This window comes from Homarus americanus, unplaced genomic scaffold, assembly GCF_018991925.1.
Source record: "Homarus americanus isolate GMGI-L3 unplaced genomic scaffold, GMGI_Hamer_2.0 scaffold27231, whole genome shotgun sequence".
NCBI classification, from domain to species: domain Eukaryota; kingdom Metazoa; phylum Arthropoda; class Malacostraca; order Decapoda; family Nephropidae; genus Homarus; species Homarus americanus.
The window spans coordinates 4,128,047-4,153,020 of record NW_024718545.1 but is presented as its reverse complement, the minus strand read 5'-3'; the positions used below and the strand labels follow the sequence as shown (position 1 = coordinate 4,153,020).

The 24,974-nt window shown below is 39.8% G+C and overlaps 1 protein-coding gene across 1 annotated transcript in view; it reads right to left on the bottom strand.

Moving 5' to 3' along the window:
- LOC121859754 (titin-like) overlaps positions 1-24,974 on the bottom strand; it is a 206,917-nt gene that overhangs the window by 19,532 nt on the left and 162,411 nt on the right. Inside the window, 9 exon segments of the mRNA XM_042356741.1 lie at positions 290-408; positions 576-743; positions 1,048-1,392; positions 1,552-1,724; positions 1,949-2,101; positions 3,535-3,663; positions 6,187-6,234; positions 7,070-9,716; positions 9,839-24,810. Of these exon segments, the coding sequence (XP_042212675.1) occupies positions 290-408; positions 576-743; positions 1,048-1,392; positions 1,552-1,724; positions 1,949-2,101; positions 3,535-3,663; positions 6,187-6,234; positions 7,070-9,716; positions 9,839-24,810 (18,754 nt within the window).

Genomic DNA, 24,974 nt, shown 5'->3' with positions numbered 1-24,974 from the left:
AAGCATGGCATAATTGATTCATGGATATATACAAATGTTTAATGACAAGCAAACTAAAAAGGTCCAGTTCTATAGAAAACTAAAGATTGTGAGGTATACAAGTGAGAAAAAAATAAATATCAAAACGTTCGAAAATAAGAATAAAATGCAGGTCAGAAATCAAACAGGCATTTAATATAAAGACCAACACACCCTGAACCAAGGCGAGCTTAGTACTGGCCGATAGTCCCATAGTGCACTCGGTCATAAGTAAGGAGCGAAAATAATGAACAGCATCCTGGCAACTGACCTGCTCCAAGTCACATCAGGCGCCGGCACACCGCGGATTTTCGCCACAAGACGTATTGTGCCCTCAGACTCCACCGTGTGATCCTGGAACTTCTCCTCGAACGTGGGAGCCTCTGGAGCCTGAAATTTTTTGTTGAAGGTACCAGTACTGCACTAATTCTGATTGTATTTTTAGTATTCAATGCACCATAGAAAAGAATAAAAAATATTTATTTTATTTTATACAGTAACTGTATTCTAGAATATTAAATGTTGAATACCAAGCATCAATGTTACTGAAAACTTACAGTTACTTTAAGAGTGATCTGGTTCTTGGCCTCTCCTTCACGGTTCTTCACCAAGATCTCATATAAGCCTTCATCTTCCTTCTTGGCGCCCTTAATAATGACGATTGAGCGGTAGGCGTGAACGTCCTTTTGTTTAACAACACGTACACGCTGGGACTCACGTACAACCTGATCGTTTCATATAGCAGTAGTCAGTTATATACATATATATATATATATATATATATATATATATATATATATATATATATATATATATATATATATATATATATATATATATATATATATATATATATATATATATATATATACAGTATATATATCACCTAGGCAGTAGTATTTATATAATAAAAAAGGGTGTTGGTCTGATAAACAATAATATTACTTAATTCAAATTAATAAAGTAGATTCATATTATTGATATCATGTCATATTTTTATGACTAATACAGTTTTCACAAGTGATGTACCTGTCCATCCTTCTTCCAGATAATTTCAGGCTCTGGGATAGCCACTAGTCTCACGTCCATCTCTAGCTGAGCACCCTCCTCTACAGTCTTTACAGTAGGCTTGTTAGCAAAGGTTGGTGGAATGCCCTCCATAATATCACAGACAGAAGATTCCCTGCTGAGACTGCGACGAGAAGCTACCACAGAGTCAGAACCATGGTCACTGATTGGGCCTTCAACAACTAGCTCAGCAGTGCAGGAAGAATAGCCAGCTTGGTTCTTGGCCACGCAGGTAAACATACCTGCATCTTCAGGGAACACCTCCTTCACTACTAATGTTGCTGTGTTGTCATCGGAGTAGAACACCTGAAATATTCAACGCTTGTGAATAAAAATCACGGAAATATTTATTATTTTCTAAGCTGGCAATCCATAAGTATCAGTGTAATTTTTCAGTCAGTGGACTTAGCCTTAGGAACATTGTTAATCACATTGTTCCTTGACTCACGAGGAACAGTACATTACCTGGAACTCTTCTGATGGCTTGATGATGGCAGTCTGCCTGAACCAGGTGATGTTGGGTCGTGGAGTGCCTTGGATCTTGCACACGAACTGTGCTTCTTGGCCATCCACCACTGCCAGGGGCTCTATTTTAGTCACCATTTTCGGTGGCTCAGCATTCTGGCCCTTTTTCAGCTCTGCAAAGGGAATTTTATTTGGTATACAAATACAAGCACTCAAAAAATATATATACAGTACTCCATATAGTAAAAATTAATACTATATTTTGTCAAAACAACTATTTTACATAAACAGTACCATTTAGTGTAATCTAATGAACCCTAACTTTTTATCATCATACATACAGTATATACTGTGTATAGCGAGCACCATTAACAATATTTGGGATTAATAAACTAACTATCAAAGACGGGCAACTTGGTGATCTTCTCTCCAAGTTTCTGCTGGACGTAGTGAGTGTAAGAGACTTCTTCAGCCAGTAGTTTGGCCGGGACGTAACCTTGTTCCAGCGTCAAGTGTTTCCTCACGAACCACCAGTCGCTGTTGGTTGACTCTGCAAGAGAGTATAACACTATAAGAACCACTCTCAGCCACCGAGAACACTACACACGAACATACACAACTAGGGACGTCACTACACAATCATACGCAACTAGGAGGACACTACATCACCATACACAATAAGATATTATATATATACTGGCATTCCCTGCTTTACAGAACTTCTGGTTATGGAATTTCGCCCTGAAGGAATTCTGAAATTATGACCTTAATTTTGGGTTATGGAAAACAACTCACACTTACGGAATTATGGTAAATTTTAAATTTAAAAACAAAATTCGCAATTTCTAACCCAAATTTATACCCAAATTTAAAAATCATTTCTGTGTATTCTCTATGGTAGCCACAAAGAGGTTGGAAGGCCGTTCACCTTCCCAGTTGCCAGCAACCACTAGAGCAATGGCGCTGCTCAGTTAGACTTCTTTCCCCAGCTTGTGTTCAGTTATGAATCTGTGTTCAAGACTTGATTCGCCCTAATGAAATTTTGGTTTATTTATTCAGATTAAAAAAAATTACAATATAGAAAAAAAAAATATCACCAAAATTAGAAAATTTATTCCGTGTGGATTCTGAGACTCACCTGATCACCTGACAGTAACCACAATAATAATTGCACTACTCACTTTGAATTCTTTCCCCAGATTGTGTTCAGTTATGCGTCTGTATTACTGTGTACCCTTATTCTAGATGAGTGGAAAAAGACCATCAAGTTCAATTGAAAGCAGTGGTGATAGAAGATTCCATAAAGGAATTGCATTGGACATTAAACTTGATGTTTCAAGGAGGTATCTCCTAGAAATTCTGATCCCACAACCTACCTCACCACCTCTTTCAACACTCAACATCGTTTCTGTTAAGTAATAATCGAGTGTTTTGTTCATTTATTATCATGCTATATCATTAATGAGCCATTGCATGTGGTTAAAGCCATCTAATTTAATATTTTGGGGCCTCAAAAACATTCCTTAGGAATGCATCTCAACTTTTATAATGGAGGTATATAGGAAAAATGGTTTTGTAGTATGGAAGATTTCCAGGAACAAAACCCTTCCTTTACCCGGGGATGCCTGTATACCTGTATATATATATTGTAGTGAAGACAAAGAAACATTTTGTCCAGGAGAAACAGATGATGTAAAAATGGCTGCAGTGAAAAAATGCAGGAGATGGTTGCATTAAATATTAATGATGCTAAAACCAGCCGAGTACAAAGTAAATGGATTATCATGAACATTGTCATTATGACAATGCAGTAATCAACAGAAAGTGGACATGAAACTGAGTAAGTGGGAAATTCAATGCCCGCATGTAACAAGTTCTGCAATGTTTTGTTTTTATGGTACTTCCACATTCTTTATTAAACAAAATAACTATAAACATATGACAACAGTGTATACAGTGAACATTAGGAACAGTTGCACCTACCCTGAATATAGACACGCTCGCCTTCTACCAGGTGCATAGCGTTCTCCTGGGTAGTGTCTGCCACGTAGGTGGCGGTTGCACGCAGCTGATCTCCCGGCTTGACAGAGAAGGGCGGCGCTATCTCCAGTGCTAATAGGAAGTAAACCTACTGTCAGAAAGTTACTGAAACAGCAAGTGAACCTGCCGGACTATTGACACGTTGAAGATATACAAGTGATTGCGCTCACGACCAGGTGCGTACTGTACCAGAGCTGAAGTTTGATTCGAATAGAAAGCTAATACTGTATACAGTGTGCTGTGATTTTTGGAAAATTGCTGTTACAGTTACTATTAAGGCTTAGTGAATTATATATATATATATATATATATATATATATATATATATATATATATATATATATATATATATATATATATATATATATATATATATATTATTATTATTATTATTATTATTAGAGGGATATTGTTACTATGGTGATACAACACTCAGCCGTACAGCATTCAAGATCATGGAGTGTAGGGTGTCCCTATACGGAATCACAACCACAGCGAATACCTACACCATCGGCGTAGTGTGAGAAGGGGCATTCTTTTTATTTTGCTATTGGTATGCTTATATCTTCGTTAATATCAATTTGCACAAGATATACTGTAGAAGAAAATCGATTCAGCATTACATTCTACATAAGAACTTATTGTCATCTGAGCTTAACTATTATTTTTTTTTAACTGGTAATACTTAAGAAGAGGTGCACGGATGTTAACGAGCAACATTAGGAACTTTTCAATATAAGAAAACTTCCTTTTCTCAAGAACATCCCAGAATATTGTGGAGGAATCAGTTTTTTCAAACCTAATCCAACCCCCCCCCCAAAAAAAAATTACAGTAAGAAGAGAAATCTAACAACTCTCATTTATCAGGATACGACTTCCCACTGTAACTTAACATCACAGTTAAGTAACCTCCAGTCAGCCCAGCTGGGAATTACCAGCTAAGCAGCCACTTCCAATTCAATTAACTGATGCAGACCATCCATCCTTGTGAATAATATAAATTTTGGCCCATCATTCTGCAATTTTGGAAGTTGACAGCCTCAGCATAATTTCCTGGTGTATGAGCATAATACTGATTCATTTTTAATCATTCAGGCCTAAGGAAATTTACATTATTTCCCATAATAGAAGTCTAGTATAGTACCTGCAAATTGCACCATAAAGCATACAAATGTCACTCTTCAAGCAGCAACAGATCATCAGAATGTTCCGGCAAGAGAATTGTTAACAAACCTGAAATCGCTTTGATAAATAATATAGTCTTTTTAAACGCTATTGCACTTAAAAATTTGCCAAATTTCTCTCATTATTGTAAAAAATAATATTTTGTTTTCTTTTTATATTCAAACACGTACTACATATAGATGCTAGTAAATGTATAAATTATGAACATATTTTTTCATAGGACTTGCTCTTAGGGTACCCTCCCAATTCTCATGAACACTCCAATAATCTATAGGCAGGCAATGCTTATGGTAAAAATAATAATAATGGATGCCCACGAGGATGGCCGGCCCAAAGGCCACCTAGGCGTGAATTTGTTTAAGGTGTAGAAGCTGTCGCCAACACAACAACCATACCCTAAGTTAACGAGTTGCATGACCCAGTGTCAAGGAATAATCCGAGAGGACCGGACAACTCGCCAACTGCACTGGCTAACCATTACCCCGGAACAGGATCCGCAAATCGATTAACATCCAGGTCTCCAATTACTGCTGGGTAGACAGAGGCAAATGGTATACACTACACTCGGCAATCATGAATACGGCCAACTGACATAAAGTGTTGGTCACCCTTCATCATCTACAAAATATAGATGTTTTTGTATTAGTTAGGATTATTTATTACTTTTGTATGGTTTATATGAGGTAACACTCGAGTTTACTGGTATTAAAATTCCCACCGTATAGAAGCAGGTAGGTGGGTGTGGAATGGACTGTAAGTGGTTGTCATATTACTTTATAGGTATTTATTACTCGAAGTCTTTTTATGAGAGGAAGAAAGCATGTTGAATTTTATTAATTATTTGCACTGCATTCTTGTGACTGAGTAATAGAGTGCAGTTTTCTTTTCGTTCAAAAAAACGAATAGGTTGAACATCACCTGTACAAAGTGAGATAATGATGTGGCTTGAGAACTGGTTATAAATTTATTACACACAAGATTCGATGCTTTCTCTTGATCACAATAGATGGTGTGCTACGGGTCAATATTTATGAGGATGTGAATGAAACTTTGTATGTACAGTATTTCGTGTTCCAGACGAATTTGATGCAGCTGATTATATTTGAAGGTGTTCTGTATTTTTCGATGTATAATATTTAAAATAAAGCTTAGAAAACGCCTTTATGTTTATGCTTAAGCAACAAATCGTTGTACTAATAGTTTGTTTCTGAATAGCAAATCTGATTGAGTATGGTGTCCTGATTAATGCTCATTTTTTAAAGATCAAGAAGTATGATATTTGTAATCTTGTGTGCCTGCACATCATTAATCATGCACTGTAGAGGTGATGACAAAGGATTGTTTTAGAGGAGAAAGAAGACATTAGCAATTTGGATGTGACTCTACATGTTAGTGTCAATGTGTGTTTACCTTCTGTTGGAGACTGTACAGCAACCTGTATATGCATTTGGACGTCCTCTGTAAATTGTGAGATATCAGTGAACATGTTGTTATTTTAGTGAATTGAACGTTGATGTTAACTGCAATGTGAGTATTGCTAAGAGGAGTGCCAGTTTAAATTAAATATATTTAGGAAGGTTATACATTACAATATTTTAAGGAAAGTAAATTGCATGTTGAGAAAGACGTGACTATGCAAGAATAATTTCATTATAAATGATTTGTGAATTTTAACTAAAATACTGTAAGCCCTGCAATGAAAATATTTTCATTAATAAAGTATCCTGAAAATTACCTGAAAAGAAATACTGAATATTATGAAGCCTTAATATTAAATAAAAGAGTGAATAACACCGTTGTACGAAAAATAAATGTCATAGCGGAAGCGCAACATAACGATAGAGAAGTGAAAAATATGAAAAAAAGCTTAGCGCAGAAATATTATAATTGCCTTTTTTTTTATAAGCTCTTTACTTCTCATGGTAAGTACAGCTCAATATGGAATACGTCGAGCGTCCGAGTGGTAGTGGCGTCATATTACCTACCATGGAGGAGAACGTCACCACCAAGGTAAGTAATAACAAAACTTCTCACTCATACACTGACAAGTGTCAGCTATACTTGTAAAGAAACACACATTTTTATAGATACGGAAAATGAAAGGCGTAAAAAGGCTTTGGAGATTTTGTAGTGTGTTATGCATATGTTAGGTAATTTTCTACGATATAGAAAAGGTGAGAATGCGTGGGCAAATAAAAAAGGCACATCAAAAATAGAAATAAAGAGTAGAGATGGGATTAATGGGAGGGTGAGTACATTAGGAGCAATAACAGACTCCTCCAGGATCTCTAACCTTGGGTGAAGACGGGAGGTTGTTTGGGTAGGGGAGGAAGCTTGATTTTTTGGGTGGTTTCAATTTCCTCGGTTTGCTTCTGTATTCGCTTCTTTGGAAGATCAAAGGTGAATTTACCCTCAACGTCACGGTCCTCGTACTCCTCGACTTCTTCCTCCGGCTCCACTGCTCTTATTCTGAAGCTCTCCTCTACATCTTCACCAACTTCGAATGTTGGTTCTTTCCTGAGTCTTACACCTACCTCAACCTCTTCCTCCTCCTCCACCTTGTATTTCTTCTTCCTTGGCAGCCTCATCCGGAACGACTCTTGAATCTCCTCGGGAGATTTTGCCCGAGTGTCAGTTTCATCAATAACCTTTTTGATAGTCACCGTTTCTTCGCCCTCATCTCTAACCGTCATTGGCTTCTTAGGTTTCTTCCTTCTAATCTGAACAATTTCCTCTGCAACTTCAGTATCATCAGTGATGTATTTCTTTTCAAACACTACATCCTCCACCTCTTCATAAATAATCTCTGGCTCCTCATCATCAGACTCCTGGATCATCATCTTAGACTCAACAGTTTCTTCCGTCACAGAATACTTCTTCTTGGGCCTCTTCATTCTTATTTGTACATCTTCAGTTGTCTCCTCGTGTGTGAAATCTTCAGGTTCTTTTAATTGCATTTGAACTTCCTCCGATATTTCTTGAGTTTCTCTTACGAAGGGCTTTGGTTTTCTCTTTATAGTAACAACTTCACTAACTTCATTGGGTTCTTCCTCTTCTGGCTCTTCCCTAGGCTTTTTCAGTGTAAACTCTTCACTAATTTCCTCTGTCACAATTGGTTTCTTCTTCTTAGGCTTCATTCTAAAGCTTACTTGCTCTGTCACCTCCTCGGTTACAGTTGGTTCAGGAGATCTCTGTTTGATTGTAACCTCTTCAGATACATCCTCCTGGGTTTCTTCAGGTTTCTTCGCCTTTGGTCTCTTGACCATGAATTCCTCAGTTACTTCTTCAGCAGGTTCTTCCTTTGGTTTCGGCTTCCGAATTGTTACCTCTTCTGTAATATCCTCCTCTTTGGTCGTAACCTTTCTCTTGGGTTTTCTCCTTATTTGAACAGTTTCTGGAGTCTCTTCAGATGGTTCTTCAAATGGCTCCTCTGTCTTTATGATTGTCACTTCTTCCGTTACCTCTTCTATCTTACCTTTAGGTTTCTTCTTAGGTTTTAGTTTTATCTGTACGTCCTCAGTCATCTCTTCAGTTACCTGCTCTACAATTTCTGGTTCCTTTATTGTTATTTCTTCTGAAACATCCTCAAACTTCTCCTTCGATGTCTCCTTTGGTCTCTTGATATGGACATCTTCAGTAACTTCCTCTACTTTATCCTCGCGTTTTCTCAAAATTGTTACTTCTTCAGAAATTTCTTCATACTTTGGCTCTGGTTTCTTTTTAGGTTTCAGCTTAAAGTGAACTTCTTCAGTAGTTTCTTCGACTTCCTCTTCTGGTTTCCTTATGGTTACTTCTTCAGTAACTTCTTCAGTCTTAAATTCAGGTTTCTTCTTGGGCTTCTTCTTAATGGTCACTTCTTCACTGACTTCCTCAAAGACCTTTTCTTCTGGTTTCTTGATAGTCACTTCCTCGGTAACTTCCTCGGTAACCTTCTCCTCAGGTTTTTTCTTTGGTTTCTTGATGGTCACTTCCTCAGTAACTTCCTCAACAACCTTCTCCTCGGGTTTCTTCTTTGGTTTCTTGATGGTCACTTCCTCAGTAACTTCTTCAGTAACCTTCTCTGATTTCTTCTTTGGTTTCTTCTTGATGGTCACTTCCTCAGTAACTTCTTCCTCAACCTTCTCTTCCGGTATCTTGATTGTCACTTCCTCAGTAACGTCCTCAACAACCTTCTCCTCAGGTTTCTTCTTTAGTTTCTTGATGGTCACTTCCTCAGTAACTTCCTCAACAACCTTCTCCTCGGGTTTCTTCTTTGGTTTCTTGATGGTCACTTCCTCAGTAACTTCCTCAGTAACCTTCTCTTCCGGTTTCTTGATGGTCACTTCCTCAGTAAATTCCTCAACAACCTTCTCCTCGGGTTTCCTCTTTGGTTTCTTGATAGTCACTTCCTCAGTAACTTCTTCAGTAACCTTCTCTGGTTTCTTCTTTGGTTTCTTCTTGATGGTCACTTCCTCAGTAACTTCTTCCTCAACCTTCTCTTCTGGTTTTTTAATGGTCACTTCCTCAGTAACTTCCTCAACAACCTTCTCCTCGGGTTTCTTCTTTGGTTTCTTGATGGTCACTTCCTCAGTAACTTCTTCAGTAACCTTCTCTGGTTTCTTCTTTGGTTTCTTCTTGATGGTCACTTCCTCAGTAACTTCTTCCTCAACCTTCTCTTCCGGCATTTTGATGGTTACTTCCTCAGTAACTTCCTCAACAACCTTCTCCTCAGGTTTCTTCTTTGGTTTCTTGATGGTCACTTCCTCAGTAACTTCCTCAACAACCTTTTCCTCGGATTTCTTCTTTGGTTTCTTGAGAGTCACTTCCTCAGTAACTTCTTCAGTAACCTTCTCTGGTTTCTTCTTTGGTTTCTTCTTGATGGTCACTTCCTCGGTAACTTCTTCCTCAACCTTCTCTTCTGGTTTCTTAATGGTCACTTCCTCAGTAACTTCCTCAACAACCTTTTCCTCCTCTTTGGTTTCTTGAGAGTCACTTTGGTTTCTTGGTTTCTTCTTTGAGGGTCAGTCACTTCTCTCAATGGTCAAGTAACTTCCTTTCAGTACTTCCTCAGTAACCTTCTAACCTTCTCTGGTTTCTTCTTTGGTTTCTTCTTGATGGTCACTTCCTCAGTAACTTCTTCCTCAACCTTCTCTTCAGGTTTCTTAATGGTCACTTCCTCAGTAACTTCCTCAACAACCTTCTCCTCGGGTTTCTTCTTTGGTTTCTTGATAGTCACTTCCTCAGTAACTTCTTCAGTAACCTTCTCTGGTTTTTTCTTTGGTTTCTTCTTGATGGTCACTTCCTCAGTAACTTCTTCCTCAACCTTCTCTTCAGGTTTCTTAATGGTCACTTCCTCAGTAACTTCCTCAACAACCTTCTCCTCTGGTTTCTTCTTTGGTCTCTTCTTGATGGTCACTTCCTCAGTAACTTCTTCCTCAACTTTCTCTTCCGGTTTCTTGATGGTCACTTCCTCAGTAACTTCTTCAACAACCTTCTCCTCTGGTTTCTTCTTTGGTTTCTTCTTGATAGTCACTTCCTCAGTAACTTCTTCAGTAACCTTCTCTTCAGGCTTCTTAATGGTCACTTCTTCAGTAACTTCCTCAACAACCTTCTCTTCGGGTTTCTTCTTTGGTTTCTTCTTAATGGTCACTTCCTCAGTAACTTCCTCAACGACTTTCTCTTCAGGCTTCTTAATGGTCACTTCCTCAGTAACTTCCTCAACAACTTTCTCTTCAGGCTTCTTAATGGTTACTTCTTCAGTAACTTCCTCAACAACCTTCTCTTCGGGTTTCTTCTTTGGTTTCTTCTTAATGGTCACTTCCTCAGTAACTTCCTCAACAACCTTCTCTTCAGGCTTCTTAATGATCACTTCCTCAGTAACTTCCTCAACAACCTTCTCTTCAGGCTTCTTAATGGTCACTTCCTCAGTAACTTCCTCAACAACCTTCTCTTCGGGTTTCTTCTTTGGTTTCTTCTTAATGGTCACTTCCTCAGTAACTTCCTCAACGACTTTCTCTTCAGGCTTCTTAATGGTCACTTCCTCAGTAACTTCCTCAACAACCTTCTCTTCAGGCTTCTTAATGGTCACTTCCTCAGTAACTTCCTCAACAACCTTCTCTTCGGGTTTCTTCTTTGGTTTCTTCTTAATGGTCACTTCCTCAGTAACTTCCTCAACAACCTTCTCTTCAGGCTTCTTAATGGTCACTTCCTCAGTAACTTCCTCAACAACCTTCTCTTCGGGTTTCTTCTTTGGTTTCTTCTTAATGGTCACTTCCTCAGTAACTTCCTCAACAACCTTCTCTTCAGGCTTCTTAATGGTCACTTCCTCAGTAACTTCCTCAACAACCTTCTCTTCGGGTTTCTTCTTTGGTTTCTTCTTAATGGTCACTTCCTCTGTAACTTCCTCAACAACCTTCTCTTCGGGTTTCTTGAGGGTCACTTCCTCTGTAACTTCCTCAACCTTCTCAGGTTTCTCAACTGTGACTTCCTCGATAACCTCTTCCTTGATCTCCTTTTTCTTCTTTGGTTTTAGTTTAACCTTTTCTTCAACAATCTCCTCCTCTTCTACTTCTTCTTCCACTTTCTTAGTAACTTGTTCTTCATCAGATTCCTCAACTACTTCGATGACTTTCTTTTCTTTAGTAGGTCCTCTCAAAACAATTACATCTTCTTGATCTGCACGTTGGAGATTCTCCGTTACAGTAACCTTTGCCTTATCTTCAATCAATTTAGTTTCTGGAATTGTGTCTGGTGCGATCTCTGGAGCCACCTCTAGAACCTGAAGAGAATCTTTCTTTGTTACACTGATCTTTGCAGTTTCACTTATCTGCTTTGGAGTAACCATATCTTGTGTCTGTCCTTCAACCTGAACCTCACTAACAGAAACAGATTCCTGAGGACTCACAATTGGTTTTGCGGTTTCAGTCTTTGGCCTCAAATCCGAAAGATCTCCAGGCGCTTCTTTAACTGAAATTTCTTCCACAGATATGGAGTCCTGTGGAGAAAGAACCGATTTGGCAGTCTCTGTTTTCGGTTTCTGATCAGCTAGGTCCTTTGGAGATTCCTTCACAGATACTTCTTCAACAGTAACTGACTGGTGAGGAGAAATAACTGAGGAGGCTTGTTCAGTCTGGAATTTCAAATCCTTCATGGACCCAGGTTCATCCTTTACCAAAACTTCCTGTACAGAAATGGACTCCTGCTCAGAAAAGATTGATGTTGCTTTCCCTGTTTTAGGCTTTGAATCCTTAATATCTTCAGGAGCTTCCTTTGCTGTTATTTCTTGAACAGTAAGTGATTCATGTGCAGAGATTATAGATGTTGCCTGTTCTGTTTTTGGTTTTGCATCTTTCATTGATCCAGTTGCCTCTCTTACCGACACCTCTTGGACGGAAATAGATTCCTGAGGCGAAAATACTGAGGTTGCTTGCTCTGTTTTGGGCCTTTTATCACTTATGTCTGTTGGAATTTCCTTGACAGCTATCTCTTCAACTGTTACCGATTCGTGAGGAGATATAATGGATGTGGCTTGCTCAGTCTTTGGTTTTGCTTGTTCCATAGAACCTGGAGCTTCCTTCACCGATATTTCTTGGACAGAAATAGACTCCTGCTCTGACAAAATTGAAGTTGCTTTTTCTGTCTTTGGTTTCTTATCACTTATATCAGTTGGGGTTTCCTTTACTGATACTTCTTGGACAGTAAGCGACTGAAGTTCTGATATGACAGATGTAGCTTGCTCGGTTTTTGGTTTTGCATCTTTCATTGAACCTGGAGCTTCTTTCACCGATATTTCTTGGACAGAAATAGACTCCTGTTCGGACAAAATAGATGTTGCCTTCTCTGTCTTTGGTTTTTTGTCGCTTATGTCTATCGGAGCTTCTTTCACAGATACTTCCTGGACAGTAAGTGATTCCAATGGAGAAATGGTTGATGTTGCCTGTTCTGTTCTTGGTTTTGCATCTTTCATGGAACCTGGAGCTTCCTTCACGGATATTTCTTGAACAGAAATCGACTCCTGTTCTGACAAAATTGAAGTTGCTTTTTCTGTCTTTGGTTTCTTTTCGCTTATGTCTGTTGGAGCTTCCTTCACGGATACTTCTTGGACAGAAATGGATTCTTGCTCAGACAAAATGGAAACTGCCTTCTCAGTTTTCGGTTTTTTATCACTTATGTCTGTTGGAGCTTCCTTCACCGATACTTCTTGCACGGTAAGTGATTGATGTTCAGAAATGAGAGATGTTGCTTGCTCTGTTTTTAGCTTCAAATCCTTCATTGATCCAGGAGCTTCTTTCACCGACACTTCCTGGACAGTAAGTGATTGCAGTGGAGAAATGGTTGATGTTGCCTGTTCTGTTCTTGGTTTTGCATCTTTCATCGACTCAGGGGATTCTTTCACTGATACCTCTTGAACAGAAATGGATTCTTGTTCAGATAAAATAGAGGTGGCTTGCTCTCTCTTTGGCTTTTTCTCACTCAGATCTGTTGGTGCTTCTTTCACCGATATTTCCTGGACAGTGAGCGACTGATGTTCTGATATGACAGATGTAGCTTGCTCGGTTTTTGGTTTTGCATCTTTCATTGAACCTGGAGCTTCTTTCACCGATATTTCTTGGACAGAAATAGACTCCTGTTCGGACAAAATAGATGTTGCCTTCTCTGTCTTTGGTTTTTTGTCGCTTATGTCTATCGGAGCTTCTTTCACCGACACTTCCTGGACAGAAATGGATTCTTGTTCAGACAAAATGGAAACTGCCTTCTCAGTTTTTGGTTTCTTATCACTTATGTCTGCCGCAGCTTCTTTCACCGACACTTCCTGGACAGTAAGTGATTCCAATGGAGAAATGGTTGATGTTGCCTGTTCTGTTTTTGGTTTTGCATCTTTCATTGAACCTGGAGCTTCCTTCACCGATATTTCTTGGACAGAAATAGACTCCTGTTCTGACAAAATTGAAGTTGCTTTTTCTGTCTTTGGTTTCTTATCACTTATATCAGTTGGGGTTTCCTTTACTGATACTTCTTGGACAGTAAGCGACTGAAGTTCTGATATGACAGATGTAGCTTGCTCGGTTTTTGGTTTTGCATCTTTCATTGAACCTGGAGCTTCTTTCACCGATATTTCTTGGACAGAAATAGACTCCTGTTCCGACAAAATAGATGTTGCCTTCTCTGTCTTTGGTTTTTTGTCGCTTATGTCTGTTGGAGCTTCTTTTACCGATATTTCTTGGACAGAAATAGACTCCTGTTCGGACAAAATAGATGTTGCCTTCTCTGTCTTTGGTTTTTTGTCGCTTATGTCTGTTGGAGCTTCTTTTACCGATATTTCTTGGACAGAAATAGACTCCTGTTCGGACAAAATAGATGTTGCCTTCTCTGTCTTTGGTTTTTTGTCGCTTATGTCTGTTGGAGCTTCTTTCACAGATACTTCCTGGACAGTAAGTGATTCCAATGGAGAAATGGTTGATGTTGCCTGTTCTGTCTTTGGTTTCTTTTCGCTTATGTCTGTTGGAGCTTCCTTCACCGATACTTCTTGCACGGTAAGTGATTGATGTTCAGAAATGAGAGATTTTGCTTGCTCTGTTTTTAGCTCCAAATCCTTCATTGATCCAGGAGCTTCTTTCACCGACACTTCCTGGACAGTAAGTGATTGCAATGGAGAAATGGTTGATGTTGCCTGTTCTGTTCTTGGTTTTGCATCTTTCATGGAACCTGGAGCTTCCTTCACGGATATTTCTTGAACAGAAATCGACTCCTGTTCTGACAAAATTGAAGTTGCTTTTTCTGTCTTTGGTTTCTTTTCGCTTATGTCTGTTGGAGCTTCCTTCACGGATACTTCTTGGACAGAAATGGATTCTTGCTCAGACAAAATGGAAACTGCCTTCTCAGTTTTCGGTTTTTTATCACTTATGTCTGTTGGAGCTTCCTTCACCGATACTTCTTGCACGGTAAGTGATTGATGTTCAGAAATGAGAGATTTTGCTTGCTCTGTTTTTAGCTTCAAATCCTTCATTGATCCAGGAGCTTCTTTCACCGACACTTCCTGGACAGTAAGTGATTGCAATGGAGAAATGGTTGATGTTGCCTGTTCAGTCTTTGGCTTTGCATCTTTCATCGACCCAGGAGATTCTTTCACTGATACTTCTTGGACAGAAATTGATTCCTGTTCAGACAAAATCGAAGTTGCTTTTTCAGTTTTTGGCATTTTATCAGTTATGTCTGCCGGAGCTTCCTTCACAGTTACCTCTTGGACAGTAAGTGACTGATGCTCGGAAATAACAGAGGTTGCCTGTTCTTGTTTTGGTTTCACATCTTTCATTGATCCTGGAGCTTCTTTCACGGAAACCTCTTGAACAGCAATGGACTCTTGTTCAGACAGCACTGAGATTGCCTTCTCTGTTTTTGGTTTTTTATCACTTATATCCCCAGATGATTCTTTAACCGATACTTCTTGAATAGTAAGTGATTCGTGTGGTGAAATTATCGATTTTGCTTGTTCTGTTTTCGGCTTTGAATCTTTCATGGACTCTGGAGCTTCTTTTACAGAGATTTCCTGAACAGAAATTGATTGCTGTTCTGTCAATATTGAAGTTGCCTTCTCAGTCTTTGGTGTTCTATCACATATGTCTGATGGAGCTTCTTTCACCGTTACTTCTTCAACAGTAAGTGACTGGTGTGGAGAAAGAATTGATATAGCTTGTCCGGTCTTCGGTTTTATGTCTTCCACCGAGCCAGGAGCCTCTTTCACAGACACTTCCTGAACTGCAATAGATTCTTGTTGAGACAAAATTGATGTTGCTTTTTCCGTCTTTGGTTTTTTGTCTGTGATGTCTATGGAGGCTTCTTTAACCATTACTTCTTGAACAGTAAGTGATTCATGTGGAGATATTATGGATTTTGCTTGCTCTGTCTTAAGCTTTGCTTCCTCAATCGAACCTGGAGCCTCTTTTACAGACACCTCCTGCACAGCTATGGATTCCTGTTCTGACCATACTTTGGTTGCCTTCTCAGTTCTTAGTGTTTGGTCACTTAAATCTGCCGGAACTTCCTTCACAGATATTTCCTGAATGGAAATTGATTCATGTGGAGAAATAATTGAAGTCGCTTGTTCTTTCTTTGGTTTTATATCCTTCACCGACCCAGGAGCCTCTTTCACCGACACTTCTTGGACAGAGATGGACTCCTGCTCAGATAATATTGAAGTTGCCTTCTCGGTTTTTGGCTTCTTATCTCGTATATCTCCCGAAGCTTCCTTTACTGTCACCTCTTCAATAGTAAGGGACTGATGTGGGAAAATAATTGAAGTTGCTTGTCCTTCCTTTGGTTTTATATCCTTCATCGCTCCAGGAGCCTCTTTCACCGATATTTCATGGACAGAAATAGATTCTTGCTGAGACAATACAGAAGTTGCCTTTTCTGTCTTTGGTTTTCGGTCACTCAGGTCTGTTGGTGCTTCCTTCACAGACACTTCTTGAACAGTGATTGATTCATGTGGTGATATTATAGATGTTGCTTGTTCTGTTTTAAGTTTCAGATCCTTAACGGATCCAGGAGCATCTTTCACTGAAACTTCTTGAACAGAGATAGATTCCTGCTCAGATAATATTGATGTTGCCTTCTCAGTTTTTGGTTTCTTATCCATTATGTCTTCTGAAACTCCTTTTACTGTTACTTCTTGTACAGTAAGTGACTGGTGTGGAGAAATAATCGATGTAGCTTGTTCTGTCTTGGGTTTCATATCCTTCATCGACCCAGGGGCTTCTTTTATAGACACCTCTTGGACAGAAATGGATTCCTGCTCAGACAAAATAGAGGTGGCTTGCTCTCTCTTTGGCTTTTTCTCACTCAGGTCTGTTGGTGCTTCCTTCACAGACACTTCTTGAACAGTGATTGATTCATGTGGTGATATTATAGATGTTGCTTGTTCTGTTTTAAGTTTCAGATCCTTAACGGATCCAGGAGCATCTTTCACTGAAACTTCTTGAACAGAGATAGATTTCTGCTCAGATAATATTGATGTTGCCTTCTCAGTTTTTGGTTTCTTATCCATTATGTCTTCTGAAACTCCTTTTACTGTTACTTCTTGTACAGTAAGTGACTGGTGTGGAGAAATAATTGATGTAGCTTGTTCTGTTTTTGGCTTTGCATCTTTTACTGAACCAGGGGCTTCTTTAACAGATACTTCCTCGACAGAAATGGATTCCTGTTCAGATAAAATTGAAGTTGCTTTCTCAGCTTTAGGTTTTTTATCAGATATATCTCCTGGTTCCTCCTTTACTGTCACTTCATGGACAGACAAAGATTCATGTGTAGAGAAAATAGACGTAGCTTGTTCCTCCTTTGGTTTTGCATCTTTTATTGCTCCAGGAGCTTCTTTCACAGACACCTCTTGGACAGCAATGGATTCTTGGGGAGTCAAAATTGAAGTAGCTTTCTCTGTTTTTGGTTTTGCATCTGTCATGTCTGCTGGAGCTTCTTTTACTGTAATTTCTTGTACAGTAAGGGACTCATGTGGAGAAATAATAGACGTAGCTGTCGCAGTCTTTGGTTTTTTATCTTTCACTGGACCTGGAGCTTCCTTTACCGAAACTTCTTGCACTGAAATAGACTCCTGCTCAGACAAAATTGAAATTGCCGTCTGTGACGTTGGCCTTTTCTCGCTTATATCTCTTGGAGTTTCCTTTACTGTTACTTCTTCAATAGTTAGTGATTCGTGTGGTGAAATGATGGACTTTGCCTGCTCTGTCTTTGGTTTTAGGTCAGCCACTGATCCAGGACTTTCCTTAATGGTAATTTCTTCAACAGCAATAGACTGTCTAGGTGATAGAATAGATTTTGCTTGTTCAGTTTTTGGTTTGTGGTCCTTTATATCCTGTGGAACTTCCTTAACATTTATTTCTTGTACAGTAATGGAATCCTGTTGAGGAAGAATTGTGTAAGCCTTTTCTTCCTTGTACTTTGATACAGGAACATTATCAGTGGACTCGTGAACTTGTGTCTGTGAAACGCTAATGGGCTCAGTTGGCTTTACAACTACACGGGCATACTCTTCTTTTGTCTTCACTCGCTCAACACTTTGTGGAGTTTCCTCAGTGGAAACTTCTGAAACTTGAATGGTTTCTCTTGTGTCTGGCAGAATCAAATTGGCAGTTTCTGTTTTCCTCTTTTCTTGAGGAACAATATGAGGAACTTCATCTGCAGTTACCTCAGAAATTGTGACAACCTCCCTGTGATCAATTTTGGTCTTTGCTGAATGCGTTCTCTCTGGTTTATATTCGGGCATTTGAACTGGCATTTCTTGACTTGACATTTCAGATACAGACACGGATGACTGATTTGGCAGTATCTGCATGGCTTTTTCTTCCTTGGGTTTCGTATGTGAAAGGTCACCCGCATGTGCTTCAACTCGAGTTTCCTGAACAAAAATAGATTCCTGTTGAGGCATTACCTTCTTTGCTTTATCAGATTTAGGTTTAGCTTTTGGAAGGTCTTTGGGTACCTCGTGAACTTTGACTTCCTCGACAACGAAAGATTCTTTCTGAGAAATTACTTTTCGTGCTCGTTCCTGTGATGGAGTTCTGTGTTTGGCGGTCTGTGGGGCCTCCTCAGATCGAACCTCTGACACTATTATTGATTCTCTTTGAGATAAAACAGTTTTAGCCCTTTCTTCTGAAGCTGTGCGGTGTTTAACAAATCCTGGTGCTTCTACTGTTGATGTCTCTGATACAATAACATGTTTTTGTTTAGAAACAACTGGCCTTGCTCTCTCCTGAGAGGGAGTTCGTTCTTTGAGATTAACTGGTTTTTCTTCTGTTTTTACTTCAGACACCATAACAGACTCACGTTTTGATACATGAGTTATAGCCTTTTCTTCTGTAGGTTTCTTGATTGTTATTTCACCAGAACTTTCGTGAACTTTAGTCTCTTCAATAGAAGCACACTGTTGGGGTGTAGCAACTGGTTCAGCCTTCTCCATTTTAGGTTTATGATCCTTAGTTTCTTCGTAATTTTCAGCCACAGTTACAGAGGACACAGTGACAGTTTCGTGGGGCTTTACCGAAGGCGTGGCCTTTACTTCAACTTTCTTTTCTTTCAAATCTATTGGGAGTTCATTAGATTTTACTTCCGACACTGTAACGTGTTCTCTTTCATCTAGCACTGTAGTAGCTTTTCGTTCGGTTGTTTTTTCAAACGAAACAGACGACGAGGACTCTCGTAAGTCAGCTTCTTCAACATGAATGCTTTGCTGAGTTACGTGACCTGGTTGAGCGATTGCAGGTGTAGGTTTGGTGACCTCATCCAATGATTCTGTTTGATTAAGAACTGACACTTGCATAACCGAGATAGTTTCTTGTGTATCGAAAATAGAGTGGGCTTGCTTAGTCTGTGGAGTGCTCTTGACTGCCTCTTCCTTTACAGTCTCGACAACAATTTCCTGAGAGCCGGAGACATGTGTAGACTGTTCCAATACAATCTTACCGGTAGCCAGAACAGGTTGTTCTGGTTTTAATATGCCTGGAAGTATATCAGGTTGCGGTTGAGTTACTTGTTTGGATGTGTGTGGGGTGAAGTGAAGTTTAGCGTGGGTGGTATCGGGAATGTTGAGTGTTGGGATTTTACCTTCCTGTTCCGCAATGTCAGGATGGGCAATATTCGCAAGGTGGAGGGGAGTAAGGACTGGTTTGGCTTCCACATTCTCTACATGTGGTTTTTTCGCAATATAATCTTGTTCTTTTGTTTCTGCGTTTATTTCTGAAACTGAAACGGACTGCATTTCTTCGACATTTGGCTTCGCTTTCATACTTTCTAGTTTCTTATCGACCAAAATATTTCCCGCTTCACTAATATCATGCTGCAACACTTCAGCGGCCTGTTGTGCATTAACTGTTAAGGTTGCAGTTTTACCTACAACTTTATCAGTTTCAGCCAATTTCTGGAGGCAATCCGACGGTTCAACGTTTGTAGATACTGCTACAACATGTCCTGGAATTCTATGCGATTCACCAACTGATGACTTTGGTGCAATAGTTTCAAAATCACTCTCTGATTCATGAACTCGAATTTCCTGCACTTGTACTGTATCTTGTGAAATTACCTCACTCTTGGCTTTACTCATCGGAGTTTCCTTTTCTTCACGGTTGGTAACGGGAGATTCGGGACGAGTTTCAGTTATAACAACGGGCTCATGGCCAGGAGTATGGAATTCTTTTGGTGCAACAGGAATCGGTTTAATATCATGATATTCCTCTTCTTTTAAGTGAACCATGGCCTCGCTAATAGCTGCTGCACGATGAAGAATATGGCTAGAAACTGCTTGTTCTTCAATTATTTTATCCAAAGAAAGATTATGTACACTTGAATCTGCATTCACCTCAGACACTGTCACTGGATGCAAAGGCCAAGTAATATCAGACTCCAGAGTAACTGTTGCCGGTTTTTCCACGTTCAGTATTCCCTCCTTATCTTTAGTTTCTGTTTCAGACACAGCAACAGCCTTCTGTGGTATGATAAATGGTTTTGCCTGTGCATCCTGTGGTTTCTTGTCTTTAAAGTCTTTCACGGGGGATTCAGCTCTAGTTTCACTAACCTGAATAGGAGCTTTTTCACTTTCGTATTCCACACTGGCTAGGTCTTCCTTTGGTTTAATCTGTTTGTATATTCCTTCTTTTTCACTCACTCCAACATTTGACGAAGAGGCAATCTGATGTGCAAAAAGAGATACTGATGCAGATTGTGATGGCTGAAGCTTCTGCTCTGCCATTTCTGATATGCTCGATTCAGTGCAAGTTTCTTGAACAATTAATGGTAAATGCGGAGGTTGCATTTGACCAGATAACGAGATTGTTGGGTAAGTGCTGGGCTTATGTATTCCTTCTTTCTCGTGAAGGACAACCTCTGAGACTGTTGCAGTTTTTGATGGAACCAATGAACCTGTTCCCTCTTCAGTCTTTGGTGTAGGTGATACTAAAAGTTCTTCAGTTGCTGATTGTGGATGAGTTTCTGAAACAGTAATAGCCTCACCTGTACTAATGGTACCTTCTGCCTTCTGTACTTCTGGTTTATCATCTTCATGCCATCCTTCGCGTTCATTTATCAAAACACCAGACGATAACGCCACCTTTGTAGCATGTGTAAGTTCTATCTTTGCGTTCTCCATAGCTGGTACTGATTGTGGTTTTACTTTGCCAGTGGATTCTTCACTTTCTATCTCAGTTACGAGCAGCGGCTCTAGTCCGCCATTTATTTTGGATTGTAATTTCAATTCTACAGGTTTTGTTTCAGTAAATGACCCTTCTTTCTCATGAGTACCAGTTTCATGGATGGATATAGCTTTCCTTTCTTCAAACCCTGTGGTAGCTTCCTTTGTCTGTGGTATATCAGGAACAGACAAATCCTGAACAGATGAAGAAGCACATACCTCCTCAGTTATAATGGGTTGCATACCCTCAACCATATCAGTTTTGGCAGTGGTAACAGGCAACTTGTCAGGAATATATACTACTTCACCTTGTTCCGTGTGAACTTCAGTAACAGATGGTGCATGGAAACCTTTAAGATCTACGGACGCAACTTCTTCTTTGGGAATAATAGGTTTGAAATCTTGAGTGCTATCCTGAACGTTACTTTGAGTCACATGCAGAGGGTGATGGCCAGGCAGTTGTTCTTCCGTTGCAGTGTGTGAAAACCTTGGAATTTCTTTAAACTCTCCTTCTTTGTAACTCACAGAAACCTCTGATACTTTCACAGACTTTTGTGGTATCAGTGATGCACTAGCCATATCTGAAGACGGTTTACTTTCTTTCAGATCTCTTATTGGTGACTGAGCCTTGGTTTCCCTGACTTCAAGGGAATATTCACTACATTCAACCTTCCCTTCCAACTTCACATCTGCTGGTTTGGTTGGCTGGAAGTCCATTTCCTTCTGGTGAGTCTGAGATTCGACAATTTCAAGTGCTTTTTGAGGAATAAAGCTCGTCTTTGCCGTCCCCGTAAGAAGAGCGGGTTCGCTTAGAATATCAACAGGTAACTGAACCTCAGTATCTGCAACTGTTAAGGGATGGTACGCATTTATGTCTAACCCATCAGCATATGCTTCCATTGGACGTTGGATTTTCAAGGGGGCTTCACTCTCTTGAATTTCTTTAGATGAAATAACTACAGAAGTATTCTTAGCATGAATAACCTCAGCATGTTCTTCCTTTGTCTCAGTCTTTGTTATCTCACGAACAGGAGATACAGCCTTCACTTCGGATACAGCTAAAGCTTCTCTTTTACCTTCCTTCTGAGTTGCATGTGCTTCCAACGGTTTATCCATTTTATATTCTTTAAATGAATCGTGTTGTTGAGTTTCCATAACACTTAGGGGCATGTTTTCCAAGATAGATGTTCTAGCTGTCTGTTCTTTGTCTACACGAGCTTTCCATGAAGCAGCATCCTCCTGTACATCATGACCCTGGATGGTAAGAGCTTGCAAGGGTTGGACTTCCGAGGACTTGCCTTGTAGTTGTAATGCTGTGGGCTGGATGAAAATATCCTCTTTGTCCGCTTTAAACGTTTCAGAAACTTGGATATGTCTAAGTTCTTGAACATTTGGTTTGGCCTTTTCTAATAAATCTGTATGCTTTTCCCACTGAACAGTATCTTCTTCCAACTTTGGCTCTGCAATTATCACAGCCTCTGATTCCTTTGTTACAGTTGTTTGTTTTGTGAAAGCTGTCTTGGGAGCCTTTGATTCATATGTTTCTTCTGCATCATGAACCAAAATTTCTTGTGTCAAGGCAGCATTTTGCCCAATGAGGCCACACTTCAGGTTCTCATAGACACGATCTGTCTTTTTCAGATCAGCTGTACTTTCATGAGCTACTTGTTCTGTAACTTCTAATGTATGTTGCATGTCTTGATCCAAAGCAGTGGCCTTTTCTGTTGATTTCATCATGTCAGACAGCTGAGACAAATACTCCTCACTTCGTTGGTCCGTCGTGGTCAAAGCTTGTAATGGTTCTAATTTTCCAATGGCTTTTTGTATTTCAGCTTTTTCCGTTTCAAACTGAGTACCTCCTTCCTTAGCATACACTTCAGATACCGAAATTGAATCATGTTCCATTACCATTAACATATGTTGAGCAGAATCTGCAGTTACTCTCTTTGGTCTCTCCAAGGGAGATGGTTGCTCCTCTGAAAGTCTCTCAATAACAGTAACGGAATCTCTTAAGTCCTTAGTTACAGTTGCTTTTACTTTTTCACTTTCTTCTCCCTGGAAAGTAACACAGGTATCAACAATCTTTGTGTCAGTTACTTGAATAGGTTCCAAGGGGACTAGTTCAGGTTCAATACTCTCCATTTTGAAAGGTATCTTTTCTCCCTGTCGCCAGGGTGTTGGCTGTTCCTCTGGTATTTTTTCAGTAATCGTCAGAGAATCTTTTAGCTCTTCAGTAACTGTTGCCTTTACTCGTTGACTTTCTTCAGTCTTAAGAGGAACATACGTGTCTTCCACTTTTGTATCAGTCACCTGAATTGGCTCTGAGGGAATTAATTCAGGTTTGATCCTCTCTGTTCTAAATGGTACTTTCTCCCCTTGTCGCCAAGGCATCGGTTGCTCCTCCGGTATCTTTTCAGTAACTGTTACAGAGTCTTTAAGCTCTTCTGTGACGGTAGCTTTCACCTGTTCTCCCTTTTCTGTCTCTAGGGTCACATAAGTGTCTTCCACTTTTGTATCAGTCACCTGAATTGGCTCTGAGGGAATTAATTCAGGTTTGATCCTCTCTGTTCTAAATGGTACTTTCTCCCCTTGTCGCCAAGGCATCGGTTGCTCCTCCGGTATCTTTTCAGTAACAGTTACAGAGTCTTTAAGCTCTTCTGTGACGGTAGCTTTCACCTGTTCTCCCTTTTCTGTCTCTAGGGTCACATAAGTGTCTTCCACTTTTGTATCAGTCACCTGAATTGGCTCTGAGGGAATTAATTCAGGTTTGATCCTCTCTGTTCTAAATGGTACTTTCTCCCCTTGTCGCCAAGGCATCGGTTGCTCCTCCGGTATCTTTTCAGTAACAGTTACAGAGTCTTTAAGCTCTTCTGTGACGGTAGCTTTCACCTGTTCTCCCTTTTCTGTCTCTAGGGTCACATAAGTGTCTTCCACTTTTGTATCAGTCACCTGAATTGGCTCTGAGGGAATTAATTCAGGTTTGATCCTCTCTGTTCTAAATGGTACTTTCTCCCCTTGTCGCCAAGGCATCGGTTGCTCCTCCGGTATCTTTTCAGTAACTGTTACAGAGTCTTTAAGCTCTTCTGTGACGGTAGCTTTCACCTGTTCTCCCTTTTCTGTCTCTAGGGTCACATAAGTGTCTTCCACTTTTGTATCAGTCACCTGAATTGGCTCTGAGGGAACTAATTCAGGTTTGATCCTCTCTGTTCTAAATGGTACTTTCTCCCCTTGTCGCCAAGGCGTCGGTTGCTCCTCCGGTATCTTTTCAGTAACAGTTACAGAGTCTTTAAGCTCTTCTGTGACGGTAGCTTTCACCTGTTCTCCCTTTTCTGTCTCTAGGGTCACATAAGTGTCTTCCACTTTTGTATGTATTACCTGGAGTGATTCTGAAGGAATTAATTCAGGTTTGATCCTCTCTGTTCTAAATGGTACTTTCTCCCCTTGTCGCCAAGGCGTCGGTTGCTCCTCCGGTATCTTTTCAGTAACTGTTACAGAGTCTTTAAGCTCTTCGGTAACAGTTGCCGTAACTTCCTCTCCTTTCTCTGGTGTCAAAGTAGTAAAGGAATCTTCAACTTTTGTGTCGGTTACTTGTATCGATTCAGAAGCAACTACGTCTGGTGTAATACTGATTTGTTTCTTAAGATGAATTTTTTCTCCTCTTACCCAAGGTGTTGGCTGTTCCTCTGTGTGACTTTCAATAATAGTTAAAGAATCTCTGACATCATCAGTTATAACTGCCTTTGCTTGTTCTTTTCTTGGTTCAATGTTTTCTAGGAGAGATGTGTGTTCTTCTGTCATTTCTGTAGCCTCGCTCAATTCTTTAGATGGAGTGGGAATGGACTCTGAGGATATAACCTCAGATTCTGTAGATGTCATGGAAGGCACAAGAGTGGATGTTACATTTTCGTCTTCATGAGTGTCATGTTGGTGTGTAGTGACATGTTCCTGGGTAATACTGGACACAGGGACAATAGGTTGGATAGCTTTTGAAGATATGGCCACCATGTTTGTGGAATCCCTCGATTCA